This window comes from Styela clava, chromosome 11 (genome assembly GCF_964204865.1).
Source record: "Styela clava chromosome 11, kaStyClav1.hap1.2, whole genome shotgun sequence".
In the NCBI taxonomy this organism is placed as follows: Eukaryota; Metazoa; Chordata; class Ascidiacea; order Stolidobranchia; family Styelidae; genus Styela; species Styela clava.
Genome location: NC_135260.1, coordinates 5,685,631 through 5,712,538, shown reverse-complemented (window position 1 = coordinate 5,712,538; position 26,908 = coordinate 5,685,631). Strand labels below are relative to the sequence as shown.

The following is a 26,908-nucleotide window of genomic DNA, read 5'->3' as shown; positions in this document are numbered from 1 at the left end:
AGGATTATCTGTATTAGTAGAATATGCTGATTGGCTGCTTAGGCTAGAATTTCTCCCAGGTAAGAAACTACATGAGAAAAGAATATATTAAAGAGAGAGAATGTGAGAATATATTAAAGATGCAAACAACTTCTAAATTGTTCAGTAGAGCTGATCGAATGTTAAGTTCATGTTTTTGCCAAAATTTATGTTACAAAAGTTCTGTGGCATAGTTTCGTGACTGTGAAAAAGATATGTCGAAGCTTTCAATTGTCATATTGATATTCCTTTCCAGTTATTATAACTTCGTATTGTTGTTCATTCTTGTTATCAACTTGATTCGGAACTGCATATCCACTTTCATCTGATGTTGGTGTGTAGTTTTCATATGTTGTTCGTTTGTGAACATTTGGTTGCTGATGTTGAATGCTTCCCATTTCCATTGAATCTTTGTTCTTTGGTTTTTTTTTGTTGTTGTTGCAATATCTGGTGTTTGATAGAAATATAAGTTAATGAAAGATTTTTGATCGTTTTTAATTGTGACATCCGCTTCATTACCTCACTGGGCCCCCCACAAAAACTTGAATTCAGTATTTGAGGCTGCTATCGAAAACATGGTCGGACTTAGTTATTATTAAAATTATGAGTTTGCAAGATTCTATCCTCATAAGCATTTCTAAATGAAACTAAAAATGTTTGCAAATTCCACAGTGTTCATAGTTAAAATATTGTCTTCCAGCAGTATCTGGATACAGTACTATGTTTTTTTCTTTAAACTTTGAATTAGATTGAAACTTCGAATCAACTTGATTCAATAGAAAATAGACATCAGGCGATAGAATCAATGGGTATTTTTATTATTTGTGGAGTTGAGAGTTGAGGTCAAAATCTTGTCAACTCATGGTTAGCAGCTTGAGACTGGACTGGGTTAGAATTTTGATCGTCTTACAATCAGAAGATGAAGATATACCTGACTTAGCAGTACTAGGTTGAATACTTTGTTAATATCTTGTATTCAAGCATACTTGAGTAACTGTGCGCATAAATGATATTCATCTAATTTATACCATCTATGCTTACTTTGGTGTTATGAATGTCAACAAAACTCCAATGGTCAAACCCACAATTCCTGATACTGGAATAGCAATGATCAGTGATGTTTCAGTGCTGTTGCATTCACAGTCTTTGATAGGACTTTGAGTTTTGCCAGATGTTCTGGTTGATTCAGTGGTTGAGTCAAAGTATATTTTATCAGATGATGTATTTTTTGGATGAGTTGTTGTTGCTTGCTCAGTTATCGTGGCTAAAATTTTGTAATGAAAGTTTGATTCTCACATCCCGAAATTGAGTTATATCGTTCAACAAGAGCAATATTGGCATGGTCGCCTGACCCTAGTGGTTAAGGTGTTACACTTAAACTGTGTTGACATTGTAGGACCGACATGGGCAAACTACAGCCCGCGGGCCAAATCCGGCTCATTTGGTAGTTTAATTTGTCCCACCTGATGCTGCCATAACCAAACTAAAACTAAATTTTTAAATTTTTGATATTTTAGCTAAAAAATACTTCAAAGAATTTGTTGAGATTGCGATTAATTTAGTTTTGGCATGAGGCTTATTGTTTTCCACTTTTGCTTTTGTATCACTAAGTATCGTTCATAAAATGTAACTTTTTATGTTATACTAACATGGCCCGCCATTCTGGGTGGGCAAAATTTCTGGCCTCTAGTCTAAAAACCTTGCCCACTCCTGTTGTAGGTTACACATCTCAGGTTCCCCCCATTCCACCACCTCACCCGGGTGTGATAAATATGGTTCTTTATAGATTGGTATATCTGTGATTACTTGAGCATAAGACTCAATTGAGCACTGTCTAAAATAACGAAAATTACTCACTGAGTGCAGGTGTGGTTGTTGGTCTACAATCGATTACAAGATATTGTATTGTGAAGTATTTTGTGTAACCAGCAAAGTATTTTGCATAGTATTGTATCTTGTATGGGCTTCCCCCAGCTTTATTCCATGAAATGATTGAATCACAGGTGTGATTTGCAACTGGAATTTTCTCTCTGATTTTGTTGATGTTGCAAATGCTTGATGCAGTTGCAAATGCAAGACAGTAGTTGCCTACAAGATCACATTTGTATACATTAGTGCCTGTAAAAAGCACATTAGTATTCTTGAATAAATTATTAGTGGTATCAGGCAATCTAATATTTGGACAGTAGCGCAGCCAGAATGGGGTTTCAGATTCAACGCCCACCTTCTTTTGAAAATTACTGGATAAACAGGAGAGTACCAGATGTTATTGTGTACAAATTTACATGCCTACTTTTGCTAAAACTGCCTATTGTTTTCGTCGGCGTTACACACCGAAGCTGTTAAAGATTTTGAACAACCCCGGTTTTGGAAATTCTGGCGGCGGGCTGTGGCTGTGGCCAATAATTGTGATCTAGTAACTAATGTATCCTTTGTTTAAAAGAATTGGACTTACTTGGGAATCTGATTTCTCCAGAGCACTCTGTACTACTGCCAACATCTGTTGTCAAAGGCAATGAAACATTCTGTAACAACATAACAACTGCAGTTTCATGATCTGTGTCCATACTTGTTGGTATTGTCCAATCACATTGGCAGTTGCGCTTATTACTTGGTCCATATGTTATGCTCTTGCTTTCGGTTCCAAGTATTGCACTGGGACAATCAGTGCATTTTTGGGCTCCACTCAGACCAATGGTAAGTACTACAAGGAATACAAAAACTGGATCAATTGCATTCGAAAGTTAAATTTTACTTGTTGAAAATCTTCAATATTCTGATGAAGGGTCGCAAAGTTAGAAATGCCCTTATATCTGTAACACGTACAAAGTCTTCAGCTATTAATGTATATAATACTTTTTTATTCATGTCTTTAAACATTTGAGAAATTAGAAAATCATATTAATATTATCAAAATGTGATCTTAAAATTATTGTCTTTGGATCTGGATGTAAATTCATAGGAAATATTTTTTTTATAATAAAATTTGCTGTTAACAAATTAGATTCGGATCACATTACAGTCACACAAACAACTGTAACGATGTAAAAACTTTATGTAAGTAAGATCTCACCAATTATCTGGATGAACATCCATTTGATATTGAAGGGTTTTGAATGTTTCCACATGTTGAGTTTATCTTCAGCAACTTCTTTGATCTTCTCTTTGCTTTGTTTTTTCAATCACTCAATTTATTACACAGTACTAACATAGATAAAGACAAAATCCAACTGACAAAATATAAGACCTGTCTCAATACTTGATGTGACTAGTCTCTGATTTATATTCAGAATCTCTTCTTGTTAATGTGAATCAGTGACTGTTAAACACCTCCTTAGGTTGCTACTATGTAATGATTACTGACTTATATCAATATTATAATTATTGATGTGGACGAAATATCATTACAACACATTGACGATCTACTTGTGTCATGTATTATCTTGACATTTTGTAATGTTTGTCATTTGTGTAGGAGTGTAATAATCCCTTTATTACAATTTGTTACATTTGATTCATAGGTCAAACAGTCCTTAAACAGGTTAGTTTCTAGTTTAGGTTGATGGATATTATTTGAAATTGCTGATATACTTATTTTGAATTGTTAGTCTACTTACTCATTGATATATTTATAGATTACTCGGCGCGCCTACTTTACATCAAGTTGTGAAAAGGGACTGAAACCTATGGGCAGGGAGTATATTCACTTGGTTAACACAGACAGTCCCTGAACTGTGAACTGGTAATAAAACTAAAATAAGGAAAATCTGAATAAAATTATGACCTAACCCTACCTGGTACATATACTACGGGAGTATCGATTACTCAACTATAGGACTGGGTCCTTTTCTGAAATGAGAAAATACTTTCGTAGGCCATTTTGAAAGAAAACATTTGAGATGTCAAACCTACTGTAAAGCTTCAGCCATATTGCTGGAAACCGTTTTATGAAAGATTTTTAGTCGAACGAAACTTGAAAATTTCTGTATTATTGCGACATCTTGTAAATTGTGTGCTTGGTTACGCGAGACTAACTCCCATCCTTCTTCTATGCCCTCTATGCTTGTGGATCCGTATGCGTATATTGGAAGGATGCTGTAGAAGGGATGAACATGACTATACTATGCAATTCAAGAGTCCTGATTGTTGTAAACTCCTTGTCTGAGGAAGTCTGTCTTTGGTCAGATGAAACGTTACAGAAATATTCTTGTAAATTGTTGTTCTTTCATTTCAGTCCACTAATAATGTCTAAACTTATAAATCCTATAAAATTAATTCAAACTAGTTTCCCTCTGCTAAAATTATTAGCAATGCTCACTGATGATTGTTTCATCAAATACTGCTGATTATAGATATTTATTGTATTACATACCATTAGCATCGTTCATTCTGGTTTATAGAAAGTTGAATTATCACTCATAGGTGAAGAAATTGTCAGAATGTCAACCGACAATCAGGAAGTATGTCATCTTCAGATATCCAGCCATCTTCTGTCTATAAATATTTATTAAGTAAATTTTTATTAATGGGTATAATTTTTTGATGTGGGGCTATATCCACAGTCACCATAAATGGTAGATTAACTCAATCACGAGTCACATTTATTTTCCTTTTTATTGAGAGAAGTGGGAAGTGGTTCCCCTCATTCATATTTTTATATACTTCAGTCAGGTTTTTTTCACTACATTGAACATATATTAGATTCAGATTCATAAATGTTGCTTAATCTTTCTTCTAATATAATTCAGACTTCAGGGAACATTGCCTTGCTTCACAATCTATATTGAATTATTTGAGAATAGGAGAATACAATTTTTAATACAATATTCAATATATGTTGGACACTTTAATACCTGTTAGATTAGTTTTGTTCTCATAGATTTCGGTTTTCATTTTGCTCTCATTTGTTCCACTAAACAATTCATTCCGAAACTTATCCCAAATGGTTATGTATTGCTTAGAGTTTGCTGAACTGCAAGGATTATGCTGTTTTTGATTTCAGCAGTCTCATTATGTCTCATTGGCTGTTTTTTTACAGCTTAGGCTGGAGAGATGAAGTTTGTAACATGAGTTGGTTTTACAAAATATTTTAATGATGATGTCGATTGTGTGTATATAGTTGTGTATTTAGGTTGTATTTTTACTGACTGTTTATCTGAAGCCTTGATTGGAGTGCAAAGTGAATAAATCTAATTTATAAACCAGAAGAAGACTTTTGTGAATAGAAACTGTAAATATTTATTTGACATTTGTATAATATATTTCATTCATTTCACAGAATCTTTGAAACAACATAATTCTCAGAAGTGGAAGTTGAAAAATCAAAAGAGAAGTGAAACAGAAATCAGAAAACAGGCAAGAATACCTTTTATAGAAGCATTTCAAATTCATTGCGATTAAGAAGCATGTAAAAATACTAACATTTGTCAGTCACCAGTTGTGTAAACTTGATTTTGTTATAATAAGAAACCAGTAGCACCCTCTTGGGGGTGAAGGAGTCACATTGGAGGGAGACTTCGGGTGTAATGCTTCTTTTTAAATAGTCAAAATTATCGCAAACCAAAATACATTTTTGCAAAAAGGAATTTGATATATTTTGTTGCAAGTTATCTCAAATACCTGTTGATTAATGAAGAAGTAGAACCATAAAGGTTTTTAGTTCCAACACAAACAAATGGGCGATCTAAGATTATACCTGAACAAAATATCTATGAACATTGAATAAATTAGCTGAATATCGTAAGCATGTCTCTCTCACAAACATCATGTTCTATTATTCTGTTTTTTTTTTAATTGGTTTCTTAATGCATGTGTTTTCAATTTTTCTTCTTTATTTGCCGGGGGTGATAATGATATACAGAGTGCTGTAAGAGGGCAACAGTACGTATAAGTTTGGAAACCACTGATGTAGACGCTATCATGCAAATATCTTGATTAGTCCCCTGATTATCTACTCATGCACACTCACTCAAGGATTATCTGTATTAGTAGAATATGCTGAGTGGCTGCTTAGGCTAGAATTTCCCCAGATAAGAAACTACATGAGAAAAGAATATATTAAAGAGAGAGAATGTGAGAATATATTAAAGATGCAAACAACTTCTAAATTGTTCAGTAGAGCTGATCGAATGTTAAGTTCATGTTTTTGCCAAAATTTATGTTACAAAAGTTCTGTGGCATAGTTTCGTGACTGTGAAAAAGATATGTCGAAGCTTTCAGTTGTCATATTGATATTCCTTTCCAGGTATTATAACCTCGTATTGTTGTTCATTCTTGTTATCAACTTGATTCGGAACTTCATATCCACTTTCATCTGATGTTGGTGTGTAGTTTTCATATGTTGTTCGTTCATGGACAGTTGGCTGCTGATGTTGAATGCTTCCCATTTCCATTGAATCTTTGTATTTTGGTTTCTTTTCGTTGTTGTTGCAATATCTGGTGTTTGATAGAAATATAAGTTAATGAAAGATTTTTGATCGTTTTTAATTTGACATCCGCTTCATTACGTCGCTGGGACCCAACACAAAAACTTGAATTCAGTATTTGAGGCTGTTATCGAAAACATGGTCGTTTTTATTAAAGAAATGAGTTTGCAAGATTCTATCGTTATAAGCGTTTTTAAATGAAACTAAGAGTGTTTGCAAATTCCACAGTGTCCATAGTTAAAGTATTGTCATCCAGCAGTATCTGGATTCAGTACTATGTTTTTTCTTTAAACTTTGAATTAGATTGAAACTTCGAATCAACTTGATTCAATAGAAAATAGACATCAGGCGATAGAATCAGTGGGTATTTTTATTATTTGTGGAGTTGAGAGTTGAGGTCAAAATCTTGTCAACTCATGGTTAGCAGCTTGAGACTGGACTGGGTTAGAATTTTGATCGTCTTACAATCAGAAGATGAAGAATATAACTGACTTAACAGTACTGGGTTGAATACTTTGTTAATATCTTGTATTCAAGCATACTTGAGTAACTGTGCGCATGAATGTTATTCATATAATTTATAACATCTATGCTTACTTTGGTATTATGAGTGTCAACAAAACTCCAATGGTCAAACCCGCAATTCCTGATACTGGAATAGCAATGATCAGTGATGTTTCAGTGCTGTCGCATTCACAGTCTTTAATAGGACTTTGAGTTTTGCCAGATGTTCTGGTTGATTTAGTGGTTGAATCAAAGTATATTTTATCAGATGATGTATTTTTTGGATGAGTTGTTGTTGCTTGCTCAGTTATCGTGGCTAAAATTTTGTAATAAAAGTTTGATTCTCACATCCTGAAATTGAGTTATATTGTTCAACAAGAGCAATATGGGCATGGTCGCCTGACCCTAGTGGTTAAGGTGTTACACTTAAACTGTGTTGACATTGTAAGACCGACATGGGCAAACTACAGCCCGCGGACTAAATCCGGCTTATTTGGTAGTTTAATTTGTCCCACCTGATGCTGCCATAACCAAACTAAAACGATTAATTTAGTTTTGGCACGAGGCTTATTGTTTTCCACTTTTGCTTTTGTAACACTAAGTATCGTTCATAAAATGTAACTTTTCACGTTATACTTACATGGTCCGTCATTCTAGGTGGGCAAACTTTCTGGCCCCTAGTCCAAAAACCTTGCCCACTCCTGTTGTACGTTACACATCTCAGGTTCCCCCATCCCACCACCTCACCCGGGTGTGATAAATATGGTTCTTTATAGATTGCTATATCTGTGATTACTTGAGCATAAGACATGATTAGGCATTGCATAAAAAAAAAATTACTCACTCAGTGCAGATGTTGTTGGTGTGCAATCTATTACAAGATATTGTATTGTGAAGTATTTTGAGTAATCAGCACGGTTTGCTGCATAGTATTGTATCTCATATGGACTTCCTCCAGCTTTATTCCATGGAATAATTGAATCACAGGTGTGATTTGCAACTGGAATTTTCTCTCTGATTTTGTTGATATTGCAAATGGTTACTGCAGTTGCAAATACAAGACAGTAGTTGATTGCAAATTCACATTTGTATCCATCAGTGCCTGTAAAAGCATTGATACAATTTTGTATTTACCGGTATTAATGTTTTTTTTTGTTAATTGTTTCTGTATATTAGAATTGTATATAACGTAGTAGTGTAGTAATAGTTGAGTAGTTTTAAAATATATCTAACTTGGGAATCTGATTTCTCCAGAGCAGTCTGTATGTCCACTACCAGTTGTCAATGGCAGTGAAACATTCTGCAACAACAGAACAACTGCTGTTTCATGATCTGTCTCAATACTTGTTGGTATTGTCCAATCACACCAGCAGTTGTATTTATAAATTGGTCCATATGTGATACTCTTGCTCTCTGTTCCAAGTTTTGTAGTTGGACAGTCAGTGCATTGTGCTGCTTCATTCAGACCAATACCAAATGCTAAAAAGGAATTGAGTTATTCATTTGCAATATACCCTTTTTTTTTTAAAATACTACGAATTTTAAAACACATTTATAAATCAAATATATTTTATAATACTTTTTCAATTGTATTACAGATTCTTAAATCCATGAATAATTGTATAAAACTTAATTATTCCTTTTTTAAACATTCGAGGTATTCGAAAGACAAAATAGTTGAAATTATATAATATTTTTATATTGAATCTGGATGTGTAATATGTTTTGAAAACAAAAGTTGAATAACCTCAATTGTCCGCGATTTGATTTTAAAGAAGTTGTTATCATAATTTGATGAGACAATTTCAAATTACTGTAATTGTAAATAATTTGAAACTTTCGAATACCAACTAATAATACCCATCACAGTTGATTGTGTAACAGCAGAATGTGTTACTAAACTTAATGTAAGTAAGATCTCACCAATTATCTGCATAAACAACCATTTGCATTTGAATAATTTGGAATATTTCCACATGTTGAGTTTATCTTCAGAAGCTTCTTTAAACTTTGTTTTATCAATCACTTAAATCATTACTCAGTACTAACATAGATAAAGACAAAATCCAACTGACAAAATACAAGACCTGTCTCAACACTTCATGTAACAACCATCTGATTTATATTCAGAATCTCTCCTTGTTAATGTGAATCAGTGACTGTGAAACACCTCTCGTTGGTTGCTACTACGTAATGATGATTACTGACTTATATTTATTATTATAATTGAGAATGTGGGCGAAATATTATTACAACATTGTGATAATCTGCTTGTGTCATGTATTATCTTGGCATTTTGTAATGTTTTTCATTCGTATAGGAGCATAGCAATTTCTTTGCTATAAATCTGACTTTTGAGTCATAGACCAACTAGTTCTTACTAATTTTGACACAGTTTGGTTACTATTGGTTGATGGTTTATCATTATGATGAGTCTTGAACCTTGCATACTTTCTTGCAATTCCTGGCAGCTCAGAACTCTACTGATGCTGAGTATTAACCTCTTATCTAGTGCTGACTATAGTAATCTTTCAGTATACCATGTATACCACGGCCGATGATGATATACAAAATGTTGAATTACTACTCGTAGGTAAAAAAACTGTCAAATGATTAATTTACTGGAAACCTTCCTAAAGGAGTAAATCTATTCATGAAATTTTTATGATATTTGTTTCATTTTATTGTTTCTGGTTTATAGGGAGTTGAATTGTGACTTATAGGTGAATAAAGTGTCAAAATGTCAACTGACTATCAGGAAGTATATCTTCAGATATTCTTACATTGCAAGACATATTTCTTTTTATTGATATTAACAATTATTTATGAATAATGCGTTTACATTAATTTAAAATGTACCGGTACTTAAACAATGGATTTAAAATATCAATTTTCTGATAATCTGGGCTCAAATCATAGAGCATGGAATAACTTGAGGTGGTTCTTTATGTTTTCTATATGGCAGTTAAACTTCAACACCAGTGGTTCCCAACCGGTGGATAATTCCTCACTTGTGAGAAATTAAGGAGTTTCTTGTGGGGAATAAACGTAATTGTTTAGTAAACTCAATTGATATTATTAGACAATGAAAATCATAACACTGAGCAAAGAAAGATGGCCATGGTGGCAACAAGGGCTTTGTATGTGTAGTGTGTACCAATATGGCGGTAACTAATTTCGTTCGCCTACTCAACATCAAGTTGTATAAAGAGACGGACCCCTGTGGGCAGGAGTTATATATTCACTTGGCTAACATAAAAAGTTCACCGTACTCGTAATAGAACTAAAATAAGGAAAATTGGAATAAAATTATGGTCTAACCCTAACCTGGTAGTTGGTACATATAATGCAGGAGTACCCCAACAATTACTTAAGATTTTGAAGAAACTTCTTGTAAACATGTTGCTACTTTTCCCTTTAACCACAAGCTTTTACAAAAGCTTTAATACAAATGCCTCAAACAGACTAGGGTTCTCGATTTCCACACACAATTAAACAAAGTTTTACCAAATTTTATGGGATTCCTTAGTATGTGGAAAATGAAAACCCTCTTCAAAATGGAAATGGGTAATTTAGAAAAAGGGTTTGGAACCACTGTTCTACCCAGTGAACCATTCAATCAATTATTGTGTAAATACCTATGGTATTCCCTATTTTAATTTGTTGGGATTCTCATGCTTAATCTTCCAATCTGCCTATAAGGATTTAATAGTTTTTTAAAAGTGGGTGTGTTTTGGGTGGGCCATATCCACAGTCACCACAAATGGTAGATTATCTCACTAATGAGTCATATTTATTTCCCTTGTAATCGAAAAAATTGGTATCTATAAATTTTGCTCCTTTCTCCTCTAGCATAATTCGGACATGAGTGAACACATTGCCCTGCTCCCCAATCTATATTGATTTTTTTAAAAAGGGGGTATACAATATTGTATGGACACGTTTCTACCTGTTAGATTAGTTTGGGCATCATGGCTTCCAATTCTCATTATATTCCTATTAACAATTCATTCCTAAACTTATTCTTTTTGGTTACGTATTGTTTAGAGCTTGCTGAACTGCAAGGATTATGCTGTTTATGATATCAGCGGTCTCATATATCTCACTGGCTGTTTTATATTGCTTTTGCTAGAGAGATATAGTTTGTAACATGAGTTTGGGTAACAAGTTATTATAGTATTCTAACTACAAAGATATGTAATTAGGTTGTATTTTCATAATTCAATGAGTGCTTGTCTACAGCCCTAATTGGAGCGAAAATTGTTTATAATATGACCTGCTTCTTACATTGAATAAATCGAACTTACAATCCAGAAGAAGACTTTTGTGAATAGTTTATTTGAGAACTGTATAATTTATTTTATTCATTTTGCAGAATCTTTGGGACAACATAGACTTTAGATGTCGAAGTTTATAAAATCAAAAAGAAACAAAAAAAGAAATCGGAATCAAGCAAGTTTTCTCAGAATATAGAGGTATTTTCAAATTAATGCTATTAAGAAACTTGTAAAAATACTGACTTTTGTCAGTAATCAGATGGTCCTAGATGAGAAATGATTGTAAATTGACATTTCTACTCAGCAGTTGTTCCTTGAAGTAAATGTTACAGATTAATTATTCAGTGGTTCTTCAGTGTTTATTTGTAATTTCTCTCTTGAGTTTGTCTCATTAGCATTGTCATCTTGACATCTCATGTAAAAGATCTTGATTAGTCCATTGGTTATCTACTCATGCACACTCACTCACAGATTAGCTATATTAGTAGAATATGCTGAGTGGCTGCTAAGACTAGAAATTTTTCCAGATAAGGCATTGCATGGAAAAGTTATTCGAAAATATTAATTATAGTTGATTGTAAATTAATATAATATATGTCAGAGAATAATTGTATAATTGTAAATTGAAATAATACATGTTAGAATAATGCTGATGAATATATTACAGATGCAAACAACTGCTAAATTGTTCAGTAGAGCTGAAAAAAGTCCAGTTCATTTTTTGCCGAAATTTCTGTGGCATGGTTTTGTGACTGGGAAAAGAATCTGTCCGAGCTGTTAATTGTCATATTGATATTCTTTTCCAGTTGTTATAACCTCATATTGTTGTTCATTCTTTTTATCAACTTGATCCGGAATTGCATATCCACTTTCCTCTGATGTTGGTGTGTAGTTTTCATATGTTGTTCGTTCATGGACAGTTGGCTGCTGATGTTGAATGCTTCCCATTTCCATTGAATCTTTGTTCTTCGGTTTCTTGTTGTTGTTGTTGCAATACCTGGTGTTTGATAAAATATAAGTTAGTTGATAGATGCATGTATTTGGTTTAATATCTGCTTCTTCATCTCACTGGATCTACGACGAAATGATAGTTTGGAATTTTAGATGGAACTGGATCCGAAACTGTAGTTGTTGACTCAAAAAATCTATCAAAAAGTATATCATGAAACCTATAAGTTTGCAAATTGCAACATTTTCATACCAAATGTTTTGTTATTGTCAAATATTTTTATACATGATGGATTGCGCAGTTCTTGGTGGACTTGTAAATTCATGCATTTCCATCGACATTTATCTATGCTTCCTATCTACGCTTACCTTAGTATTATGAACATCAACAAAGCTCCAACGATCAAACTCACAATTCCTGATACTGCGATAGCAATGATCAGTGCCGTTTGGCAGCTGCAGCATTCACTATTTTCAGTTGAACATTGAACGTTGCCAGATGTTCTGGTTGATTCACTGGTTGAGTTGAAGTATGTTTTATAAGATGATGTATCTTTTTGATGAGTTGCTATTGTTGTTGCTTGCTCAGTTACCGTTGCTAAAATTTTGTAATAAAAGTTTGATTCTTACATCCTGAAATTGAGTTATTTCGTTCAACAAGAGCAATTTGGGCATGGTCGCCTGGCCCTAGTGGTTAAAGTGTTACACTTGAACTGTGTTGACATTGTAGGACTGACATGGGCAAACTACAGCCCGCGGGCCAAATCTGGATCGTTTGGTAATTTAATTTGTTCCACCTGATGCTGCCATAACCAAACTGAAACTAAATTTTTAAATTTTTGATATTTTAGCTAAAAAATAGTTCAAAGAATTTGTTTAGATTGCGATTAATTTAGTTTTGGCATAAGGCTTATTGTTTTCCACTTTTGCTTTTGTAACACTAAGTATCGTTCATAAAATGTAACTTTTCGCGTTATACTAACATGGCCCGTCATTCAAGTTGGGCAAAATTTCTGGCCTCTAGTCCAAAAACCTTGCCCACTCCTGTTGTACGTTACACATCTCAGGTTCCCCCCATCTAACCACCTCAACAGGGTGTTATAAATATGGTTCTTTATAGATTGGTATATCTGTGATTACTTGAGCATAAGACATGATTAAGCATTAGATAAAAAATGAAATTACTCACTGATTGCAGGTGTGGTTGTTGGTCTGCAATCTACCACAAGATATTGTATTGTAAAGTATTTTGAGTAACCAGCAAAGTTTCCTGCATAGTATTGTATCTTGTATGGGCTTCCTCCAACTCTATTCCATGGGATGATTGAATCACAGGTGTGATTTGCAACTGGAATTTTCTCTCTGATTTTGTTGATGTTGCAAGTGGTTGATGTAGTTTCGAATACAAGACAGTAGTTGCTTGCAAATTCACATTTGTATCCATCAGTGCCTGCATAAATTACATTAGTATTGTTGAGTTAATTACAATTATCCCAGACCATTTGATACTTGTAGAACAATTATATTGCTCTAACAAGTGAAGCATCATGTGTTTTTAATTACTTTACTGAACACTTGTATTGTATTGAACACTTACTCGGGAATCTGATTTCTCCAGAGCAGCGTGTACTTCCACTACCAGTTGTCCTCGGTAATGAAAAATTTTTTAACAACAGAACAACAACATGATCTGTTTCATGATCTGTGTCCATAGCTTCTGGTATTGTCCAATCACAGTTGCAATTGTGTTCATTACTTGGTCCATATGTGATATTCTTGCTCTCTGTTCCAAGTATTTCATTGGAGCAATCAGTGCAGGGTGCCGCTTCATTCCGACTGATGCTAAGCACTATAAAGAAATAAGTTTTTCAATCACATTCAAAAATTCTGCAAATGTTTTTGCGGGTCATAAAGCTAAAAGCGTGCTTATACTTATACAATTGATATTTCCTCTATCTTGTTACAGGGTTTAAACGTTATAATGTATAAAACTCTATTATTCTTGTTTTTAAATAATTGTGCAGTCTAATAATAATGTAAATCTAATATTATAATTAAATTATTGTTTCATGGTTAAATTTGGATGAGAATTCATTGGGTATTATGTTTTTGGTTAACAAATTACATTTATTTGTTGATTTGGAACTTATTTGTTTATGTGTAACTTTTATGCAAGTAAGATCTCACCAATTATCTGCATAAACAACCATTTGCAATTGAAGAGATTTGAATGTCTCCACATGTTGAGTTTATCTTCAGTAACTCCTTTAAACTTCTCTTTGCTTTGTTTCTTCAATCACTCCATTCATTACACAGTACTAACATAGATAAAGACAAAGTCTAACTGACAAAATACATGACCTGTCTCAACCATGTAACAAGCTTCTGATTTATATTCAGAATCTCTCCTTGTTAATGTGAATCAGTGACTGTTAAACACCTCCTTATGTTGCTACTACGTAATGATTACTGACTTATATTAATATTATGATTAATGACGTGGGAAATATCATTACCACATAAAGGCGATATACTTGTGCCATGCATTATTGTTTGTCATTTGTATAGGAGTGTAAGATTTTCCTTGTTACATTTTAAAACATTTGATTCATAGGTCGAACAGTCATTAAACAGGTCAGTTGCTAGTGGTTGATGAATATTATTTGGAATTGCTAATATACTTACTTATTGATATATCTATAGATTACTCGGCGCTCCAGAAGTATATGTACCAATATGGAGGTAACTAATTTTGTTCGCCTACTTTACATCAAGTTGTATAAAGGCACTGAAACCAGATAGTCTCCGAACTTGTAATAGATATAAAATAAGGGAAATTGGAATAAAATTATGGCCTAACCCTAAGCTGGTACATATACTATGCCAGTACTGATTACTCAACTATAAGACTGAGTGCTGTTCTGAAATGAGAAAATACTCTTTTGGGCCGTTTTGGAAAAAAACATTTGTGATGTCAAACCTACTGTAAAGTTTAAGTGAGATTTCTTTGTTAGCCACATTGCTGGAAACTGTTTGATCTGATGGATGATTTCTAGTCAAACAAAACTTGAAATTGCAATTTTAGTGTTATTGGAACATCTTGTAATTTATTTTTTATTTCAATCTAATAATGATGTCCAAACGTATCAATCATGGAAAAATAATTCAAATGAGTTTCCCTCTATGTCTAATGATAGAAACTAAAATTATTAGTAATGCTTACTGATGATTGTTTCATCAAATACTGCTGATTATAGATATTTATTTCGAGTCTATAGGAAATTTAATTATCACTCATAGGTGGAGAAAGTGTCAGAATGTCAACCGACAATCAGGAAGTACGACATCTTCAGATATTCGTACATTGCAAGATGAAGTGTTTTTTTAGTAATACTGACAATTATTTTGTGCTTATCAGTTTATTAGTTTAAATTATAGTAATGTAGCTTGATTAGGCAATGAATTCATGTGTTTCTTTATTTTAAGTTGGGGCTATATCTTGAGTTACCATAAAAGGTAGATTATTTAGCTTTTGAGATCAAATTTATTTTTATTTGCCTTCAACTGACGATAAGGAGTTGGTAAAGTTGGAAACTGGCAAATTATATTTTTTATTTATTTCAGCAGTCATATATTTCAGTAGATGAGGCTTTGATCAGAGTTAGAGTTTTATTGTTTTATTATGATTTGTGATTACAACCACTGATAACTCTTCTTACTTCTTAAATGAAGAAAAACAATCCTTATTGTGATTTACTTTTCTTTTCTACTATTTTGGTTAAGTCTTCATAAGAGTGAAAGATTTCTTGGAATATAACTTGCCTTTTTCATTGAACAAATCTTCTTTACTAACCAGACTTTTGCTTATAAAAACTTCCAAACTATATCAGACATATGTATAATTTATTTCATTCATTTTACACAATCTGTGTGACAACATAATTGTTAGAAGAGAAAACTGAAAAAGGAAACAAAACAGAAATCAGAAATCAGGCAAGTCATTCTTAGAATTTAAAATCAGTTTCAAATTTATTGATATCAAGAAACTTGTAAAAATACTGACATTTGTGGGTTATCAAATGGTCCTTAATAAGAAAGGGTTTTAAATATACTTCTACTTAGCAGTAATTACTTGAAATTACTTAATTAATTAGTTATTCAGTGGTTCTTGCTTGTTTGTTCGTAATTTCACATTTAAGTTTTTATTGTGAGTAGACTGTTAATGCCTCAGAAGCATAGTCGTCTCGACATCTCATGCAAGAGATCTCGATTGGTCTATTGATAATCTACTCATGCACATGGTATGATATGCTGAGTAGCTGCTTAGCTAAAGTTTCACCCAGTTAAAACAGGGCATGTAAAGTTCTTTCAAAGTAGTAATTACAGATAACTGTAAATTGGTATAATATATGTAAAATTTTGTAAATGAATATTTTACAGATGTAAATAACTTCTAAATGATTCAGTAGGGCTGATTAAAGTTTAGTTCAAATTTTTGCCAAAATTTATGTTTCAAAATTTCTGTGGCAAAGTTTTGTGACTGGGAAAAGGATCTGTCCGAGCTGTTAATTCTCATATTCATATTCTTTTCCAGTTGTCATAACTTTGTATTGTTGTTCATTCTTGTTATCAACTTGAATCGGAACTTCATATCCACTTTGTTCATTCTTATTATCAACTTGATTCAGAACTTCATATCCACTTTGTTCCTTCTTGTTATCAACTTGATTCGGAACTTCATATCCACTTTGTTCATTCTTGTTATCAACTTGATTCGGAACTTCATATCCACTTTGTTCATTCTTATTATCAACTTGATTCGGAACTTCATATCCACTTTCATCTGATGTTGGTGTGTAGTTTTCATATGTTGTTCGTTTATGGACAGTTGGCTCTGGATGTTGAATGCTTCCCATTTCCATTGAATCTTTGTTCTTCAATTTCTTCTTGTTCTTGTTGCAATACCTGGGTTAAAAATATTTAATAGCATATTGTTTAATCATATTCGAACAAAACCCGGAATGACTTATGCCTATTTCTCAAAACAATATTCAAAAGCAATATACAAATTGAAAGTAACGAGGGGAAAATATTGCTACTGTTATTTTACTTCTTACCTTTGTATGAAAGACATTGACAAAGCTCCAAAGATAAAACCAACTATTCCTGAAACTGGAATTGCGATCATCAGTGAATCAGAACTTCCATTGATTCCCGTGGTGATGGTGATGTTTTTGTCCAAATCACATATGGAATGAGAATTAGTTATGCCGGAATCAGATTGTGTTGTTCGCTGCTCAGCTTCGGTAACTAAAATTTATAATAATTTTGACTATGATTGTGTATTGGATGATTGCTATTGTTTCGACAAATAAACTTTTATTACTTTTGTTTTTTGTAGTCCGTTCAGTTTTTTCTGTTGTCGAAATTTCTATTGGATTCTTTGTTGTTGTTTCCCATCCATTTGCTGTTGCTGTATTTTGAGAAAAAAAAGATTCATTTTTAGTGTTGGATGTTTTACTGTTAAACTGAATGTTTTTGCTGTTTATGACTTACTTGGTTTAAAAGTTGTTGCTGAAGATCTACAATCTACCACAAGATATTGTATTGTGAAGTATTTTGTGTAACCAACATAGCCTCTGGAATAGTATTGTACATTATATGGACTTCCTCCAGCATTATTCCATGGAATGATTGAATCACAGGTGTGATTTGCAACTGGAATTTTCTCTCTGATTATGTTCATGTTACAAATGGTTGATTCAGTTGTAAAAACAATACACTGGTTGTTTGCAAAATCACATCTGTGTCCACTAGCACCTGCACAAAGTTTATTTTCATCAACAACTAGTTTTACCTGCGTAAGAGTATTGAATACTCACCTGGAAATCTGATTTCTCCTGAGCAGTCTCTACTTCCACTACCAGCCGTCATTGGCAATGAAACATTTTGTAACAACAGAACAACTGCAGTTTCGTGATCTGTGGCCATACTTGTTGGTATTGTCCAATCACATTGGCAGTCCCGCTCATTACTTGGTCCATATGTGATATTCTTGTTCTCTGTTCCAAGTGTTATTTTGGGACAACTAGGGCATTGATATGCTTCATTCACATTGATCATAATAGCTGAAAAAAATATACAAGGTATTCATTTCTCATTCTGTATAATTTATGCTTACTGTAGATTGGTGTAATATTTTCAATATTCACAATTAATATATAAAGATCATTTCGGATTTCTTCATTTTGACTGCTAGTTTTACTATATCGGTGCAGTTGTGTGTTCATAGCATCTGTACCGTTCACCTTCAATCAATTGTTTTTCATGGACTGGTACAAGATATTTGTTGTCCTACCAGAACAGGTTAAGCCCACTTTTGAGCACTATATCTAGAATTTCGGTAATATGTGCTGCTTTTGGTACTGAATAATTGTGGGAGATAAACTAGTTAACTCTTCCCATATCCAACATGGAACTGGCAGAGAGGCCATAATTTGTCACATGACAAGATGATTTGCTCCCTTCCAGAATAAATATGAATAAATCCTATTAGTATTCTATATGGAAAATGTTCTTACCAAGGAGAATCCATATGCTGCTTTGGCAGGTCATCATTTTTATTTTTGAATCCATATCTATTTTCTCTGAAGTCTCCTAGGTAGAGATTTTAAATCTAAGATGGAGTCCAGACTGTAATGCAGATGAGTAATGTCACTTCCAAGAATTTACCTCAGTCTTCTTTACAAAAATATTTTATTTCAAGATGTTACATTCTAAATATATTTCTACTGAGCTTGAGCTAACTTTCAAATAACCAAAAATCTTCATTTTATCAACTGTCAGAGATAATGAACCAAGACATGGTCACAGTTCAATGCAAGTGAGTAAAGTCAAGAATCTACCCCTTATCTTCTTTACGAGTCTTCTATTTTGAGCTTTAAGATTCTAAGTTTGTTTCTACTGAACTTTAGGTTTCTTTCAAGAATCTAAAATATTCAATATATTTGTTAGATTGTTAGTAATATTTAACCAAGGCGGGATCCCCATGCTAATACACTTGTAACGTCACTGTCAAGCATTTACCTTATTAACCTTCTTTACTGAAATCTTTTATTTTGAGATCTTGCATTCTAAGTTCATATCTGCTGATCTTTAGGTCTCTTTCAAAGATACCAAAATCTGTAATATAACAATATAACATATGTTCAATATGATATCTCACTGACATAAAAGGTGGTTGTGTATAATGCAAGTGAGTAATGCCACTGTCAAGAAACCTTCAGCTTTCTTTGCTAGGATATTATAATTTGGAACATTACATTATAACTTTATATCTACTGCGCTCAATCTGCCTTTTAAGGATCTGAAACTTTTAATTTATTAACTGTCGAAAAACCTTAAATTTATCGACTGAGATATTGAATCAAGGCAGGGTCACACTTTAAAACAAATTAGTTAAGTCACTGTCAAGAATTTACCTTAACCTTCTTTACTGAAATCTTTTATTTTGAGCTCTAAGATTCCAAGTTTATTTCTGCTGATCTTTAGATCCCTTTTAAGAATCTTAGATCTTCGATATATCTGTTAAACCGATGGAATTATTTAACCAAGGCGGGATTCCCCACCTAAAACACAAGTAACGTCACTGTCAAGAATTTACTTTTACCTTCCTTACAAAAACATTTTATTTTAAGCTCTCACTTTTTAAGTTTATATCTGCTAATCTTTAGGTCTCTCTCAAGGATCCAAAATCTTTAATAAATCTGTTAGACTATTAGAAATATTTACCAAGGCGGGATAATATACATAATACACTGTACACTATATTACACGAGTAACGTCAATTTTCAAGAATTCACCTCAACCTTTTTTACTGAAATCTATTACTTGTATTCTAGGTTTATATCAGCTGAGCTTTCGTTCTCTTTCAAGGATACTAATCAAGGATACTAAAATCTGTAATATATCAATTGTTTAATATAATATTACACTGACATAAAAGGTGGGCAGCATACTGTAAACTGTTGTCTGTAGTTAATTGAATATAGGTCTGTCATTTCCTTATCACATTGTGTACATTATAGTAATTTTAATTTCCTTTATCATATGTTGACAGTTGTGTCATTCAGGCGTTCGTGTAGCTTCCACTAACTGTATATTATAAAAGGATATGCATTCTATCTGTTATATTCAACTCTTGTTTTGCTCATTATTCTTGTTACATCAATGTACTAATCAATCAATGGCATGAATAGAGGCATGAGTCTCAGTTCAAGTCTGAGTCGTTTCTTTTTATGATTTTTTTTTGGCTTTTCTTGATCATTTCCTTGATGGAAGTGTGGGTTGATTATCATTATTTGGATTCCTTTCATTATTTTATTTTGGCTTTTTTTTATTGTTTCCTTGATGAGAGGTGTGGGTTGATTATCATAATAATGTCATGGCAACTTTCTAATAATAATTGCATGAAGTTAAGAATATAATATAACAACGCCAACACTATGAACCTACCATATTGCAAATATAATTCAATCTTTCTGAATATACGAACTTTTTCTCGGTACTCCCGTAGTATGTATACCAGGTTATAGTTAGGCCATAATTTTATTCCGATTTTCCTTATAGTTCTTTTACGAGTTTAGGGACTGTTTGTGTTAGCCAAGTGAATATAACCCCTGCTCATAGACATAGGCTTCCGCCCCTTTACACAACTTGATGTAAATCAAGTAAACAAAATTAGTTACTTCCATATTGGTACACATACTTCTGGAGCGCCGAATTTAAAAATAAAATGGATGTCTTCCTGACCCTTGACTTCAGAAAAAATATATTCTAAGCCTCACCATTGTAAAATGTTTGATGCTGATATTGAGAGTGTTTGTTATATTATTATATATTAGCTTGTTATATTGCCTGTTGCAGATTTACAGTATTGATTTTTGATTGATGCAACTAAACTTAAACTCTTCAGAAGACGAATTTTCTATTGAAATATTTGATTCATTCCTAAATTTTAGAAAACACAACTAAAAACTGACAAATAGCTAGCAAATTCCTAGAAAACTAATGTTTAAGATCATGTCTGAAAATTTTTCTGAATAATAAAAGTGTTGTGAGCATCTGGTAAAATTTTAATTGTTACAACTCCTATCTATGACATCTTACTGATTAGCCATTGTGGCAGAAGCCGATGCTAGATGACTCATTCATGATCAACCTTAGCCAGTCAAAGGTAAACTAATCACTTACGGTGAGTACCGAACCCAGCAGTACATTGTGCAAAGCCTTGTTCAGCCCCATGAAGCAAAATCTTTTTCTTATATTTGATATGTACTTTATTTATATAACACTCGTACAGTTGGAATATTGGAAACTACTATTCCTTTTTGTAAAATTTGTCATTTTCATGCTGTAATAGTAATATTTGTGTGAAATGGGAGTCAGCTAAGCTTTAAAATTATGTTTGCACCTCTGATTATCGCAAGTTCGAATTCTAAGGAAGATTATTATTTGCAAGAGGATTGCTGGACTCCTTGCTGCTTTAGGGTTTATCACATAGCCAAACAATCACAGCTTCATCATCAAGTTCATGCACGACTGACTTGTCCTTTTCAAAACGATGCTATTCATATAACTAACACTTAGCGTCATGTCTAAACTTATTTCTCATGTTACATGACAACATAATAAAGCAATAAAAAGTTAAAGAGCGCTTTAAAACACTTCCAGTCCCGGAATTCAACACCAAAGAGTACTGAAGCCCATTAGAGCATAATGGCTGGAAAAGGGTTTTACTGGCTGAGCCATATCGTCCACGCAAGAAAGAATTATGAACGCATTATGAAAGAATATTGTGGTGAATGATGATGTAACTAACATGCAATATTGCATTATGAAAATGATGGATTGACAAAAATAAATGATAAAATAACAGTATAACTCAAACTAGGTAAACAAATATAGCTCATTTTGAGAAAGAGAACTATACTTCTTTGTTCATGTTTGTTTATATAGTTTTCAGTGACGAATTGATGAAGTCACATCATTTTTATTGTCTTTATGTGATTAGCTGAAGAATGCTTTGATAGAGGTTATTTCTTCTCTTATTTTTCATATGCAGATTCCATCCCACATATTATCTCTTCATATGGTCTTTCATTCTTATTATCAACTGGAATTATAACTTCGTATCCGTTTCCGTTTGAAGTTGGTTCATGATTTTCATATTCTGCATTTTTCATGGTGGTATGTTGATGATGTTGACTGCTCTGCATTTCCATTTGGTTTTTCTGCTTCTTTTTTCTCAATAATCTACAAATTACAATAATTTTTACAACTTTTAATAATATGATTACGGTGCACTGACATTTGCATTGACAGCCTTTTATACTGTATTTGACTGGATTATAATGTAATTATTTTCATTACACTAATATTGAATAAAATGATACAAATTGAAGATTTTTATTATTTATCAAGCAGATTATCCATCAAACGAGTGTAAAATACGATCTTCCATCAAAAAAAATTTTTTTTATGGTTTTAATAAAGTTTTGGTAATAATGAATTGGTTAAGTTAGCACTTAGAACAGCCATTTCCAAAAGTTTTTTTTTTGTTTTTGAGCATCAAATAAGCTAAACTAAATAGTTTATTGCTCTTGAAATATTTTAATTTTACAAAACAGTAAATTGTCTTGTTTACCTCTGAATCAAGCAAGTTGTCAAAACTCCGATGATGATTCCTACAATAAATCCTGATGATGTACCTACTGCAATCATTGTTAGGGATGCAGAATCTGAGTTTTCTATACATTTTTTGATCACTGGCAGTTTCTTTTGTGTTTGTAGTCATTTCTAGAAAAGAATTGTTTGGCTTTAGTGATTTTTTACAACTGGAATAGCTTTTCAAGACGTATCATTTGCCTTACGCTCTGAACACACAATCAGCCAGCCACTGCTGGGTAAGTATCTACTAGTGTTTGGAAAAACAGAATCTTGGAGAGAAACTCTTTATTGAACTGTCAAACATCTCACACAGGATTATTTACAAATCCAAGGAATTTGATCTTAAAACAACGGCACTCCAGAAGTATGTGTACCAATATGGAGGTAACTAATCTTTTTCCCCTACTTTTACATCAAGGGACAAAAGCCTATAGGCAGGGTTATTTATATTCACTTGGCTAACACAGACAGTCTCTGAACTGGTAATATAACTAAAATAAGGAAAATCGACATAAAATTATGACGTACAAGCAAACTTATGAACTTACTTGATTCATTCATACCAGTAATTTTGGTGGTTTCAAAAGTTGTTGTTTCACATATAATTCTTCCAAGTGTTAATGGAACCTTTTTTGTTTGTTTCTGTTGCATTGTTGTCGCTGAAAATAAATTTATCTTCATTATGAGAATTAAACAATTATGTGTTGGTGTAGATGTGCAAACCAAGAAGTATATGACTTACCTGCTTCTGGTGGGGTTGTTGTTGGTCTACAATCTATCACAAGATATTGAATTGTGAAGTATTTTGTGTATCCATAACGGTTTCCTGCATAGTATTGTATCTTGTATGGGCTTCCTCTTGCAACGTTATTCCATGGAATGATTGAATCACAGGTGTGATTTGTAACTGGAATATTTTCTCTGATTTTGTTCATGTTGCAAATGGTTGATGAAGTTGCAAACGCAAGACAGTTGTTGCTTGGAAAATCACATTTATGAGAATTAGTGCCTGTAAAAGTATTGATATAGTTATGTATTTAGTGATGTTTTTATTAATTGTTGCTGTACGGTAGTATAGTAATAGTAAAATAGTATAATATACGCTTACTTGGGAATCTGATTGACCCAGAGCAGTCTATACTTCCAGTACCAGTTGTGATCGGCAGTGAAACATTTTGTAACAACAGAACAACTGCAGTTTCATTATCTATCTCTATACTTGTTGGTATTGTCCAATCACATTGGCAGTTGTATTCATTACTTGGTCCATATGTGATATTCTTACTCTCTATTCCAAGTATGATATTGGGACAATCAGCACATGGTCCCCATGCTTCATTCAGACTGATGCTGAGTGCTATGAAAAGTTTTACAATAAAATTTCAACAATCCAAATTTTTTTGCGGGCTTATATTGCCAAAATGCTCTTATACATATATTTATATATTCCATATCTTATTACAGAATTTAAAAGTTATAATGTATAAAACTCTATTTCTCTTGTTTTCAAACAATTGAGCGATATAATATTAGTGAAAATTTAATATTAAAATATTTATTGTATGAATAAATTTATATGAGAATACATTGGACTATTATGTTTTTAATTGACAAATGTACATTTATTTGTTCATTTTTAGCTTTTAGTTTTAGTAAGTAAAATCTCACTAATTATCTGCATAAACAACCATTTGCAATTGAAGAGATTTGAATGTTTCCACATGTTGAGTTTATCTTCAGCAACTTGCTTTGCTTTGTTTCTTCAATCAATCAATTCATTACACAGTACTGACATAAATAAAGACAAAATCCAACTGACAAAATACAAGACCTGTCACGGCACTTAACAAGCTTCTGATTTATATTCAGAATCTCTCCTCGTTGATGTGAACCAGTGACTGTTAAACATCTTTTTATGTTGCCACTACGTAATGATTACTGCCTTATATTTATTTTATAATTATGTGGGCGAAATATCATTACAACATAGCGATAATTTTCTTGTGTGATGTATTATCGTGGCATTTTGTACTGTTTGACATTTGCATAGGAGTGTTATAATTTCTTTGGTACGATTTATTACATTTGATTCATAGGACAAACATTCCTTAAACAGATTAGTTTCTAGTGGTTCATGGGTATGATTTGAAATTGGTAATATACTTACTCATTGATATATCTATAGATTACTCTGCGCTCCAAGTATATGTACCAATATATAGGGACTAATTTTGTTCGCCAACTTTACATCAAGTTGTATAAAGGGACTGAAACTTTTAGGCAGGGAGTATATTCACTTGGCTAAAACAGACAGTCCCCAAACTTGTACTAGAACTTAAATAAAGAAAATCGAAATAAAATTATGGCCTAACCCTAAACTGATGCATATACTACTCCACTACCGATTACTCAACTGTAGGACTGGGTCCTGTTCAGAAATGAGAAAATACTCTTGTAGACCAGTTTAAAATAAAACATTTGAGATGTCAAACCTACCGCAAAGTTTAAGTGATTTGGTCTTTAGCCACATTGCTGAAAACCGTTTTATGAAAGATTTTTAGTCAAACGAAACTTACAAAAATGTCATTTCTGTATTATTGTGACATCTTGTAAATTGTGTGCTTGGTTACGCGAGACTAACTCCAATCCTTCTTCTATGCCCTTTATGGTTGTGGATCTGTATGCGTATAATGCAAGGATGCTGTAGAAGGAATGAACATTACTATACTATGCAATCCAATTGTAGTAAACTCCTTATCTGAGGAAGTCTGTCTTTGGTCAGATGAAATATTACAGAAATAATCTCATAATTGATTCAAGAGTCTTGCTGCACACTAACACAAATATATTTCTGTAACGTTTCGTCTGACCAAGGTTATGTATGTATGTACGTATGTATGTCTGAAGAAGTCTGACCTTGGTCAGACGAAACGTTACAGAAATATATTTGTGTTAGTGTGCAGCAAGACTCTTGAATCACTTAGGATCAGTGTTAACTCTAAGGAAATTATGAGTGCGAAAGTGCTTCGCAGTCGAAAAAAAAAGTGCGAAAGAGCTTTTTCTGATTTTAACTAGTTAGGTGCCCTAGCTTTCGTTTAAACTCATTTCAAACAGCATAGATACTCGAAAAAGCGCTCCTTCGTTAAAATTGTGAATTGAAGTCTTTCCGTTAACGGAGTTTCGTTTAAACCCTTGTTAAAAACAAGCGAATTCATCAAAGAACACCTGATAAGCACACTTGTCGGGAATAAAAGTTTCGTGCAATCAACCACCAGCGTCAGTAACGAAGCGCACTCCCGCCTGAACAGACAAGCCTTGCAAACTTGTTTCTTCCATCTAACAGACACCGATTGATACATGCAGATAATAGTTACTACTGGCCATAGCTAGGGAGGGGGATCATTTGTACAAAACCCGGGCAAAATGACATCCCCATGACCCATCACCAATATCGCTTTAGTATAACACGCTTCCTCGTCCGAAAGAATATGCTTGAAAGTAGTCCGCCCTCTTCCCTTTTAAGAGATTGGTTAAGTCATGTTTCTCCGGCCAGTTTTTCTTTGGGAAATAACGCAAGATCACCATGAAAGTACCGCTGTTTTTATACATAGAGTGACCTACTTTCTATCGAAGATTTTTTTTCCGAAATATTACGCAAGATCACTTTGAAATCCCTTTCATGAGCTAGCTTGGCCTAATTTATATTATACTGTCTCAGGGATTACGCTAAGACCGCTAAGACGTGTAATTTTCAAATATCGACTTGCATTGGATTGCGTGCCAGTCAGTTCAAATCGGGTAGAAAACATCATATATTTGCAATTTTTTTTAGAAATGCCATGTACTTCCAGCATTTATAAATAACGCTCTCTCTAATGCTGCAGACCTAGTATGAAATATTCGCATCTCAACGCCACTTTCAATTACACTAATAGTAATGATGACACCAAAGAGTTTTCCTTTGCGAAGGTACAGGAAATACAACAGGGTGACTCTTGAAAAAAACAT

General features: G+C 33.1%; 5 protein-coding genes and 1 long non-coding RNA gene across 6 annotated transcripts in view; 1 reads left to right on the top strand and 5 right to left on the bottom strand.

Annotated features, from left to right (window-relative positions):
- The window catches only part of LOC144429679 (uncharacterized), a 33,404-nt gene that overhangs the window by 693 nt on the left and 5,803 nt on the right, over window positions 1–26,908 (top strand). The window contains exons 2-3 of the long non-coding RNA XR_013478971.1: window positions 5,297–5,373; window positions 11,323–11,422. This is a non-coding gene — a long non-coding RNA (uncharacterized LOC144429679). The remainder of the gene's footprint in view (window positions 1–5,296; window positions 5,374–11,322; window positions 11,423–26,908) is intronic.
- Window positions 5,963–8,993, bottom strand: LOC144429527 (uncharacterized). Its single transcript, XM_078117598.1, has 5 exons — window positions 8,871–8,993; window positions 8,181–8,426; window positions 7,792–8,049; window positions 7,041–7,263; window positions 5,963–6,453 (listed from the first exon to the last, which is right to left on the bottom strand). Exons 1-5 carry the CDS (start codon window positions 8,923–8,925, stop codon window positions 6,234–6,236), a joined length of 1,002 nt encoding a protein of 333 aa, XP_077973724.1. The 5' UTR covers window positions 8,926–8,993; the 3' UTR covers window positions 5,963–6,233.
- On the bottom strand, window positions 11,335–14,523 carry LOC144429675 (uncharacterized). The gene is made up of 5 exons (XM_078117846.1): window positions 14,360–14,523; window positions 13,770–14,021; window positions 13,362–13,622; window positions 12,542–12,770; window positions 11,335–12,221 (listed from the first exon to the last, which is right to left on the bottom strand). Exons 1-5 carry the CDS (start codon window positions 14,412–14,414, stop codon window positions 12,002–12,004), a joined length of 1,017 nt encoding a protein of 338 aa, XP_077973972.1. The 5' UTR covers window positions 14,415–14,523; the 3' UTR covers window positions 11,335–12,001.
- On the bottom strand, window positions 16,059–18,980 carry LOC120347069 (uncharacterized). The gene is made up of 6 exons (XM_078117845.1): window positions 18,754–18,980; window positions 18,055–18,300; window positions 17,729–17,992; window positions 17,559–17,645; window positions 17,290–17,482; window positions 16,059–17,137 (listed from the first exon to the last, which is right to left on the bottom strand). The coding sequence occupies exons 1-6, from the start codon at window positions 18,806–18,808 to the stop codon at window positions 16,738–16,740; spliced, it is 1,245 nt and encodes a 414-aa protein (XP_077973971.1). The 5' UTR covers window positions 18,809–18,980; the 3' UTR covers window positions 16,059–16,737.
- LOC120347073 (uncharacterized) lies at window positions 21,616–23,556 on the bottom strand. Its single transcript, XM_039416895.2, has 3 exons — window positions 23,449–23,556; window positions 22,878–23,029; window positions 21,616–22,486 (listed from the first exon to the last, which is right to left on the bottom strand). The coding sequence occupies exons 1-3, from the start codon at window positions 23,549–23,551 to the stop codon at window positions 22,397–22,399; spliced, it is 345 nt and encodes a 114-aa protein (XP_039272829.2). The 5' UTR covers window positions 23,552–23,556; the 3' UTR covers window positions 21,616–22,396.
- Window positions 23,590–25,071, bottom strand: LOC144429760 (uncharacterized). The gene is made up of 3 exons (XM_078117957.1): window positions 25,068–25,071; window positions 24,009–24,257; window positions 23,590–23,909 (listed from the first exon to the last, which is right to left on the bottom strand). Exons 1-3 carry the CDS (start codon window positions 25,069–25,071, stop codon window positions 23,590–23,592), a joined length of 573 nt encoding a protein of 190 aa, XP_077974083.1.